Source organism: Canis lupus, chromosome 1 (genome assembly GCF_048164855.1).
Source record: "Canis lupus baileyi chromosome 1, mCanLup2.hap1, whole genome shotgun sequence".
Taxonomy (NCBI): domain Eukaryota; kingdom Metazoa; phylum Chordata; class Mammalia; order Carnivora; family Canidae; genus Canis; species Canis lupus.
In genome coordinates, this window is record NC_132838.1 from 62,745,861 (window position 1) to 62,757,696 (window position 11,836).

At 37.1% G+C, this 11,836-nt stretch overlaps 1 protein-coding gene across 1 annotated transcript in view; it reads right to left on the reverse strand.

Moving 5' to 3' along the window:
* The window catches only part of SERINC1 (serine incorporator 1), a 32,137-nt gene extending 20,896 nt beyond the window's left edge, over positions 1 to 11,241 (reverse strand). The window contains exon 1 of the mRNA XM_072832337.1: positions 11,082 to 11,241. Within this exon, the coding sequence (XP_072688438.1) occupies positions 11,082 to 11,120 (39 nt within the window). The 5' untranslated portion in view covers positions 11,121 to 11,241. The remainder of the gene's footprint in view (positions 1 to 11,081) is intronic.
* Positions 11,242 to 11,836: the final 595 nt, after the last annotated feature.

Consider the following 11,836-nt stretch of genomic DNA (forward strand, 5'->3'; position numbering starts at 1 on the left):
GATTTTAGAGCAAACAATCCTACCAGGGTTGATAAGAAGGGACACTTCAGAATGAAAAGGGGACATAAACAGAGATATGGGATATTAATGGAAAACCTACAGTCCTAAATGTTTCTACATTTAATAAATGAATTTCAAAATACACCGAAAAAAATAAAACTGAAAAGAATGACAAGTTCACATTTATATTCTCTCATATGGCAAAACAAAAATCGGCATATAGCAACCTTGTACAATATTATCAAGTAGTTGTGCCTAACATATTTAGGGAATATTCAATCTAACTAGAGGAGTGCACAAATTGTTTTCCAGAGTGCACAGAACCATGCACTTGACCAAAATAGAACATATTCGTGGCCATAAACTAAATCTCAAATTGCAATAAACATATAACAGAAAAGATATCTGGAAACTAAGTAACACACTTCTAATTAATCCAGAGAGAAAAGATATCAAAAGGAAATGGAATGAAATTAACACACTACATTTGTGAACACACTGAAAATTAATTTACAGTACTTAATGACTACATTAGACAAAAAAATTCAAAACAATCTGAGCTTCTACATTAAAAAAAAAATCAAATTAGCAAATTAAAACCAAAGTAGAATTAAGAAAATAGTAACGAAAACAAATCAAGGCAGTTAAAAGCAGAACGAGAAAATCAGTGAAACCAGTTTTAAAAGACCATTACAACTAATAAACTTAGACTCATCAGGATATTAAAAAATAAAAGAACAAGAGTAAACACGCACAAATCATGAATCATGGAAATGTGAAGAGACACAAATACAGACACTAAAAGCATTAAAAAACTAAGGGGAACATATGAACAATTTTATTTATTAGCTTAGAAAGTCTATGAAAAACCTACACTGCCAGAAATTATTCAATTAAAAAAATCTGACAGGAGCCTGGCTGATGCAGCCAGTACAGCATCTGACTCTTAATCTTGGGCTTGTGAGTTCAAGCCCCATGTTGGGTGTACACATGTAACAATAAAATCTAAAACAAAACAAAACAAAACAAAAACCAAACCCTAACCAAACCAAAACAAAGTACACACACACACACACACTTAAAAATTAAATTTGTAGTTAAAAACCTTTGAGGCATAGACGGTTTCACCAGTGAGTTATATTAAGCATTTAAGGGATGAATTATGAATTCTACACAAACTATTCTAGAAAACTAAAGAGACAAAACACTTCACAACTCTTTTCTAGCCAGAATTACTTTGACGCTAAAGCCAAAGACTTATTAAAGAACAGACCAGTATCCTTCATGAACATAAATCCTTAATATCCTGCCAATTCAAAATCAACAATATAAAAAGGATATGAAGACTTCTAATACCTGTTTCCCCGTGCAAGAAGCATGGAAGTCACCACTCCGTCCTAACTAGTAAAAAGCTGAACAGAGTGAAAAATCAAGAACTTTTAGGATCCATAAGAGCGATTAGGATATAGGATAAACCACTGCCCTCAAGATTGGAGACAGATAGGCAAATATAAGGAGTTATGGCTTACCAGAGCAGAGATTCACAAATGGAAATGAATTTAGGAACCAATGCCCAGGTAGGACAAACTGTTAACCGAAGAACTGTAGAAATTCCCTCATGCTTCCTGCAGCAGAGGGGAAATGGAACTGTTTTAAAACATACCCAAAACACTGTTCTTCACAATGCCTACGCTAAGGAGAAACTAGTTAATGAGAACCTAACCTGGGGGGTATTATCAAAGCCACAATAGTGCAGGGAAATGGAAATACTCACTTCCAGCCCAAACTAGCCATCCTCTTCTATTAGGGAAAAAAACCCTGAGAAACACTTGTATAGTTCACAGTCCAAAGACATAGGCTCACTAAATGACTAAGACCTAAACATAGGGCTGTGGAAACTTCTTCCCTAACACCTCACCACAATGTGACCAAAATCTATTTATATCAATCACTTTTACCCAGTACAGCATGTCCAACTATCAAGAAAAAGTTACAAAGCACAACAAAAGGTAAAAAACAAAACAAAACTTAAGGAGTGAGAGCAAACATCAAAATCAGATATGGTAGGGATGTTGGAATTATCAAACTAGGAATTTAAAACATCTATTACAAAAAAAAAATAATAATTTGAAGCCTCCCCATTAATATCAGGTACAAACCAAGGATGTTTCCTCACTCTTCCTTTTCAACATTGACTATAAGTTTCAGCTAATAATAAGACAAGAAAAGGAAATAAAAGGTATATGCACTTGGAAAAAATATAAAATTATTTTTCTTCACAGATGACATTATCATCTACATAAAAAATTCAAAAGAATGGATCAAAAGAAAGCCCCAAAAAACCATTATAGTAGGGCTGCAGAATACAAAGTTTAAATACAGAAGTCAATCACTTTCCTATATCAGCAATAAAAAAGAACTTGAAATTAGAAATACATTACCATTTACATTAGTATCCAAAACCAAAAACCCCCAAGTACTTAGGTATCAATCTAACAAAATAAGTAGAAGATCAATATGAGAAAAAACACAAAATTCTGATAAGCAAAATAAATGAACAGATATTCCACGTTCATGCATTAGGATGACTCAATACAATCAAGATATCAATTCCTCAAACTTGATCTATAGATTCAGTGCATTCCCAATTAAAATCTCAACAAGTTCTTGTGTAGATATTGATAAGCTGATTCTAAAATTCATATAGAGAGACAAAAGACCCAGAATAACCAACATGATATTGAAGAACAAAGTTGAAGGACTGATACTACCAGACTTAAAATTTATTATGAAGCAACAACAGTAATCAAGTCAGTGTGGCACTGTCAAAAAGAAAATAACAAATCAATGGAACAAAACAGCGATAAATAGCCTCAGATAAATACAATCAGCTAATCTTTGACAAAGGTGCAAAGGCAATTCAACGAAGCAAATATGGTTTTTTCAACAAAAGGTGTTGTAACAACTGAGCATCAGCATGCAAAAAAACGAATCTCAACATACACAGATCTCACACCCTTCCCCCAAATTAACTCGAAATAGATCTTAAATCTAAATATAAATCCTAAAACTATAAAACTAGTATAAGATTATATACAAAAAAACTAAATGATCTTGGTTGTGGCAATGACTCCTCAGATACAACATGAAAGGCATGATCCACAAAGAAAAAATAATTGATAAGCTGGTCTTCATTAAAATTTTAAAAATTCTGCTTTGCAAAGGTCTATGTCAAAAGAATGAAGAGAGGCCGACTGTGTGAAAATATTTGCAAAAGACATATCAGATCTTAAAGGACTATTATCCCAAACCCAGAAATAACTCTTAAAACACAACAATAAGAAAACAATCAGATTAACAAATGGGTCCATGGACACCTCACCAAACTCCATACATAGATGGCAAATATATGAAAAGATGTTCCACATATTTCATATGTGTATGAGAAATGTGTGTTAATATAAGATATCACTATATGCCTATTAGGAAGGCTAAAATACAAAACACTGATAATACCAAATGCTGATGAGCATATGGATCAACAGTGATTCTCATACACTGCTGGTACGAAAACGGTACAACCACTTTGAAAGACAGCTTGACAGTTTCTTATAAAACTAAACAGATGTTTACCAATACAATCCAGTTAAGTACCAAGAAAACCTCACGTACACACTAAAACCTGCACTCGGATGTTTACAGCAGCTTTATTCCTAACTACCCAAACTTGGAAGCAACCAAGATGTCCTTCAGTAGATTAATGAACAAATAAACTGTGGTACATCTAAATAATGGTGTATTAGTGCTGAAAACAAAGGAGTTCTCAAACCATGAAAAGACCTGAAAAAATCTTAAATGAGTACTATCAACTTAAAACAATGTGAAAAAAAACTACATCTTGTAGGATTACGACTGTATGAAATTCTGGAAAAGGCTAAAGCATGGAGACAGTATCAGTGACTGGAGTGGGTACAGGGGTGAATAGGCAAGGCACACAGGATTTTAAGAGCACTGGAAATATTCTGTATGCTACTATAATGGTGGATACAGGTTATTAAACATTTGCCCAAACTCACAGAATGTCCAACAACAGGGGTGAACCATAATGTAAACTATAAACTTTGGGTGATTATGATATGCCAACAAAGATTAATTAATTTTAACAAATATATCCTCCCACACACTCCGGTGGGGGATATGATAATGAAGGAGGCTACCCATGGGTTGGCTCAGGAGATATACAGGAAATCTTTGTATCTTTCAAGTTTTCTATGAATCTAAAACTACTGCAAAGAAAGCCCCCCCCTCTTTTTTTTGAGAGAGAGCACAAGCATACAAGTGGGGGAAGGGACTGAGGGGCAGAGAATGAGGGACAGAAAGAATCTTAAGCAGGCTCTATGCTCACGATCTAAGATCATGACCTAAGCCAAAATCAAGAGTCAGATGCTCAACTGACTGAGCTACTCAGGTGCCCCTAAAGAAGACTTTAAAAATAAATAAGATATTGTGACCAGGTAGGGTTTAGTCAGGGAAAATAGGCTGATTTAGCTTTTGAAAATCAATCAATGCAATTCATCATATTCACAAACTAAAGAAAAACCATTTACAGTCATCTCAATGAATGCAGGAAAATCACTTGACAAAATTCAACGGTCATTTTTGATAAATTGAACAAAACTTTCTACAAAGAAAGAAGACAATATCCTCAACTTGATGAAGTGCATTTACAAAAAAATCTATACTGTCATCCATACTTCATGGTGAAAGTCTGATATCCCCTATGGCTCCAAACATATCCAAGGATATCTGTTCTCATCACATATATTTATGTACAAGACAAGAAAGAAAAAGAATACACACAAGAAGGGAGGGAAAAAATCGTTTCCATTCACAAATAATTGCTTACTTGGAAAACCCCAAAAAACATACAGAATGCTACTAGAATTACAAGGGAATTTAACAAGATCTCAGGACACAAAGTCAGTACACATATATTAATCACACTCCTGCACACCAATAAATAACAACTGAAAACTGAAATTAAACAAAAAGAAATACTAAAGTATAAATCTAACAAAATATATACTAGATACCAAATGAGAATTAAAAAACACTGATGAAATAAATCAAAGACTTAAATGACTTAAATAAACAGGAAGATAAATAAAATGGGCTCATGAACTGAAAAACTCAATATTATAAAATGACAATTCTTTCTAAACTTATCTATAGAATGAACCATATTCCAACCACAATCTTAGCAGGAGTTTGGTAGAAATAAACCAGTTGCTTTAAAAATGTATATGGAAAGGTAAGGGAACTAGACGAGCCCAAAGAATTTTGGAATATAAGACTGGAAGACTCACACTACCTAACTTCAAGATTAACTTTAAAGCCACAGTAATCAAAATAGGGTGGAGTTTAGGCAAAAGTATGGGCACAAATAAATGAAATAGAATATAGTTCATAATAGACTTATGTAAATATGGTAAAAGGATTTTTGATAAAAATACCAAAACAATCAATATAGAAAAGATAATCTTTTTAATAAGCAGTGCTGAAATAACTATCTAAAAGAACTTAAGGAGCACGTGAGTGACTCAGTGGTTGAGCATCTGTCTGCCTTTGGCTTCGGTCATGATCCTGGGATCCAGTCCTGCAGCAGGCTCCCTGCAGAGAGCCTACTTTTCCTTCTGCCTATGTCTCTGCTTCTCTCTCATAAATAAATTAAAATCTAAAACAAAAAACAAAAACACCAAAACAAAAGCTTAAGCCACAACCAAACCATATACCAAAATTAACTGAGGATTTCTTAGGTATGATATGAAAAGCATGACCCACAGAAGAAAGAAAACTGATAAACTAAGCCTCATCAAAATTAAGAACTTCTGCTCTTTGAAAGACATCCTGAAGAGAATTAAGACAAGGCACAGACTTTAATATAGGGGAACCAGGTAGCTGATAAATGATTTGTACTTAAGAATATATAATGAACTTTTAAAGCTTAGTAAGAAACCAACCAAAAAACTGAGCAAAAATTCTTTTAGTATTTAAAAAAAAAAATACATGGATGGCAAACAAGCACATGAAAAAGTGCTCAACATCATCAGTTACTAAAGATATGCACACTAAAACCATAATAAGATACCACCACACACACATTGGAATGCCTAATAATCAAATAATACCAAGTACTGAGAACTCTCTTTGTTGGTAGGAATGAAAATTAGTACAGCTATTTTGAAAACCAGCTTGGTAGTTTCTTAGAAATCAAATGTGTGCTTGTCATATTGCTCAGCAATTCCACTGCTAGATAGTTTACCCAAGCAAAAGAGAATTTAAGAGTCACACAAAAAAATCTTTATGGCACCTTTACAGAAATGCGTGTAGCTCTTTTATCACCAGGATGTGGAGATGCCCTTCACCTATACATAGAAAGTAACTTGTGGTACATCCAAGCAATGGAATACTATGCAAAAATAAAAAGGAACAAACCACTAATACACGTAACATGAATAAATCTCAAATGAATTATACTCAGTAAAAAAAGCCAGACTCAAAAAGGCCATATGCTGTATGATCCTATTCATATGCCACTCTGGGAAGAAAGAACTCTGGAGACTGAAAAAACAGTGGTTGCCAAGGTGGGAATCACAGAATTTTTTAAGGTGCGGTTTTGTAGTTATATATAACTACAAGATTTCTCAAAAATTCACGGACCTGTATATTACAGAGTGTGAATTTCACATAAATTAAATCAACTAAGAAAAGAAAGATAAAGATATAGAAAAACAATATGGAAAGAAAATAAAGACAATATATCATCATGAAGGTAACTGGTGTCCTTAAAATAGAGAATCTTCTAAATAAACAAAAAGATATTCAAAGATAAAATACAAGAAAAACTTCCCTAGATGAAGAAGTGAATCTATATTTTCAATAGAATACTATTTTCTAGATGAGAAAAAATGATAGATTTAAAGTCAGACATATATGGTTAATTTCAAAGATAAGTAAAAACTCTTCAGATATCCAGGTAGAGTTGGAAACAAGTCAACAGAACATGGGAGATGTTCTGGGAGGGGGTGGACACCACAGTGTTTCAAGACAAAACACTATTCATAGAAAACACTATTAAGTTCTGAAGGAAATGGTATACTATTATACTGGTAAATAATGTCTCAAAAACCTAAGCGATATTTTTATATATGAAAGAATTCATGCTGAAATCCATGAATTCTTCAAAAAATCCACCAGATTATAAAATTTAGTCAATTAGGAGAGGACATGAAGATGAAAAAAACTGGGAGAAGCCATGGTTAAAAAGGAATGCAATGCGCTTTCAAACTACTTAAGTGTAGAGCAGCAGTTATCACAATCACCTGGAGGGTTCATTAAAACAGAATGCTGGCCCTTAGTGTTTCCCTAACTCTCTTGGTATGCTGATGCTAGAATCCAGGGAACATGTTTTAAGAATGACTTGTTTAGTTCTAAAACTAAACAACTAGGATAATTATGGTTATAAAACACAATGGTCACATATAAAAAAATAATACAAAGAGATTCTGATAAAGGTAGCAGACTGAATATGTGAATTTACCCACGCTCCCTTTAGAAATATCAATGAATTTTTTTTTTAAAAAGGGCTTTTTAAAAGGAGTAGACTTAAAATGAACAAACTTAGGAATGAACTTAGAAAAGGTCAAAGACTTGCAGATTTTTTCTCCTGTTCTTTTTGACCCTTTAAGGCCTAGAAAATTGAAAATATAAGCCATCAAAGGAATGTAGAGTAGAATTCTCAAACATCAGGAATTGGTGGCACCAGGTAGCATCCATAACTGAAGCAGAAGGTAGGGGTAAAAATAGGATTATTAAATGCTTCTTTAAAGAGCAGTTAAGACTCTCGAATTTCATTCCATTTTTTTGTTCTGGCCAACTGAAGAGGATAAAGCAGAATTTCTCAAGTTAGGCACTGATATCTTGGGCCAAAAAATTCTTTGTTGCTAGGGGCCAGCCTGTGCAGTTGTAAAAGTTTAGCGGTATCTCTGGCTTTTATTTACTAGATGCTATTAGCACCTCTTACCCCAAATTGGACAATGAAAAAAAAAATGCCTGCAGACATTGCCAAATGTCCCTTGGGGGCAAAACTGTGCCCAGTTGAGAACCACTGCTGTAGAAACATGTCCTTAGATGAATCTTTTTAGCAAACTCTCCTGATGAAGAAATGTCTAACGTCCAGCAACTCATTTACTTTTATTTTTGTTAAAACCAAGAAAAATAAGATTTAATGCTTTGTTTAAAAATACATGTTTAGCATGCTACTACCATTCCTAAAAAATATTTTTGTCCTTTCATCCATGTGTCATGTATTGACAGAAGAGTATTATTGGTGGTAGCATATTTTTTGTGACATTTAAAGTTTGTACTCTGCTTGATTGTTCATAGTGACTATGAATCATTTCTGCAAAACCAAGTTATTGTACTAAAAAACAAAAATCTAGCAGAGGCTGACACAAAATAGGTAGGCAGTAATCACTAGCTCTTTCTTTTTAACTAGATTATCTTGGGCAACAATAACAAAAATGATTGTTATTGTACATAAGGTCCAGTACCTCAAAAAAAAAAAATCAACTCTAGTTATTAACATCATTGTTGAGATTGTGGTGGAGAAAAGCACTGAGGTAGGCATAAATTGATGGTAATGTAGTTTCAGGATTAGGTGGGAGATCCACAGATGTTTAAGTGGTCAATGAGCACACATGAACCAAGGATTATGACCAATCTAATTCTAGGCCCCTTAGCAAAAAATCTTAAAATAAAAAATTAACTCCAATCTCTATACAACAGTACTACATGTATTTTTTTCGTGTTTTCATAGTTCAGAAATTTTCCTACAGCTGTTTTAACTCAGGAAAATTTACAAAAGTTGATTAGGCCTCAAGAAATCTGAGTAAAAACTAAGATTTAATTGTGGTTTAACTGTTCTAATTTAATGACCTGAATACTTTTCAAAATTTAATTGTAAATTTGTCAAAACCTTTATTTTTTTAAATTTTTTATAAAGCTTTTATTTATTCATGACACAGACAGAGAGAGGCAGAGAGAGAAGCAGGCTCCATTCAGGGAGCAAATTTGTAAAAACCTTTAAATTAGTGTATTGATCATTAAGACTGCTGAAAAAAATGGATTTGTATATTATAGGCAAAGTCCCCTTTAGTTGCTATAAAATTACACCAAAATTGAACAATTCAGGAATAGACACATAAGCACCAGGAAGGAAAGGGGGGGGGAATATAGACAGAATTGCATACTATAGAGTTAATTGCTTTTGTAGACTGGCCACAATAATCTAGCACACTTAAGATCAACCTTGGCCACCTAGCCTTATTCGCCAGAGATCTAATTAGTGGAAGGTAAGAAAACGGTCTGCTTGTTACTACCTTTCCAATATACCTTGTCATTAACAATGACTAAAATGCAGTGTCAATTTTACCAGTTTTCTAGTCAATAAAGATGAAGAATTAAGTTGTAAAAACTTTAATAGGAATGTTATTTTTCCATATTGCCCACTAAAGCGATTTTCTTTCTGATTTATGATACATAAATATAAAAAAAAATCTTAACCCCTTCCCCCCCAATAATCGTTTGGGGGGGGGTGTTCATCATGGTCCTGGAGAACAAAACTGAACACATGAATTCTTCCTTTTATGTCTTTACTATATACAAAGAACACGCCTACTTGATAATGGACCAAAATCTGACTTTATAAGTCACACATTTCCCCCCCAAAAGAAAACAATGTTCTAACATTTATAATTTTGTAATACATTTATTACACCATGCCTCTTTTGTATTAAACAATAGACTCAAGTAGACTCTCGAGTTTTTTTTTTTTTACTGAGATTAAAAATACCTGGTTTTCATGGCCAACTACAGGAAGAAATATAAACGTAATCAAGAGAATGATCTCGGTGGAAGTAACCACCTCCAGGCATCACTTTATTAAAATCTAACATTTATAGTTCAAGCAATAGCAGAACTTTCTGAAAAAAAAAAAAAAAAAAAAAAAAAAAAGGAGAGATCTGTAAAATATTAAAAATTCTGCGCCCTGTATATAATGGAGTCATTCGGGAAATCAGCCAAGCGTTAGACGTGGAATTTAGAAATCACAGATTAATGAGATATGATGTGAACCCAAATACCTAGCCCCGAATTACAAATAACTACTAAAACTGTCATGTTAGTATGTTGTCTACATGCGGAGGGGAGTGTGTGGATTATCTTAACTTAAATTTGCACCCCCTGAATCAAGAAACCGTACCGTTATAATGAAAAATGGTTTCACTCTGACGACGCTATCCAAGTAAAATGCGACCTACACCCGACTAAAGGAAATTTGCGTGCTTCAGGTCAAAAGATACTGAGTACCCTCAGATGTAGGATTACTTGAGCACTACAGTCCTTCGGCGGTAGCACGAAGGCAGGGGGACCCAGCAGGGCGCTGGGGCTGAGCAGCGCCCGCGCACTACGGCCGGGCTGGCCCACCTGCCGGGCGTCTAAGTGTCCTCGGCCCCGCAGAACAAAGAGGCCGGCAGGCCTCCGGGGACCGCAGCGCCGCAGCCGGAGGTCGCCGGCAACGTGACGAGAGACACGGTGCTCCGCGGAAAGGGCCTAAGACGCCTGGACACGCGGCCCACGCAGACACAAGGGGAAAACCACCAACAAAAAGGCACCTGGAGGAACAGGGGAGCAGCTTTCACCAGAGACGGCGGCGGGGTGGGGGAGGGAGGCCGCAGCTCGGTCGGCTTCTCCCCTCGGGGCAAAGCTCCCGTGTCCGCCGCTCCTCGCGGCCCCCGCACTCCGCTCTTCGCAACCAGCCGCGGGGCCCCGAAAGCGGCGTCGGCGCGACCGCGGGAGACAGGGAGAAAACAGGGACGGAAGGCACTCCCTGACGAGATGGGTGGAGCACCACGTTACCGACGCTCCGCACACAGCCCGGCCCGCGTTCCCTTCTCCTTCACCTCTTAACGCTTAAATACAGCCGCCCCCCCTCCCCCGAAGGCCACGAAAACCCTCCTTACCCAGCTCGCCACGGAGCACAGCCCCAGGACGTTCCCCATCTCCGCGGCGCCGACGGACACGGAGCCGACGGCAACAAGATGGAGACAGCACCTCTCTCCACCCTGTCGGGCCTTATTTACTATCTGCGAGCCACTTCCGGCGCAGAGCCCACCCCGCCCCTCAGCTTTGCGTCACTTCCGTTGAGGCCTGCGTTCGGGTGTGGCGGGCGGGCGCGCGGGGAGGGTGTCGCGTAGAGATTGCGCATGCGTGTTCTTGCAGCTCGAGGCCGCGGTCCTCGGAGCGGGATCCAGGTGAGAAGCCTCTCACCTTCGCTTGATGTTTCTGAGCGGAGGCTGGCGGGTGATTTTGTCCGCCGGCCGTCAGGAGAGTTTCTCGCTACTTTTGGAGGAATGCCTTCTCTCCCAGGACCATCCGTTCATCCACTTACTTCTAGTTTTTTTAACACTTTTTCGTCTTCTGTGCCCCGCTTACCTGCTCAGGTGCTTCCTGCAGGCTGCTGCTGGGGGCAGGTTTCCGTTCGGGTCCGCCTAGTGCCTCCTGTCACTTCTTGGTTGTGGACGACGCCTTTTAGTGTCTTGTCCCATGAAGATGTTCCGGGAAGTCGGCATGGTCAACAAATGTGACCACAGGTGAAAAGACACCTAACACGGATCCTAGGAACGCAGACCTCGCATTGATGTGTACTGAAGGTCGGGAGCTGCTCAGGAGACGTTCGGAAATCCTTGCAGATTAAGTGAGGACCTTCCTTTGCATC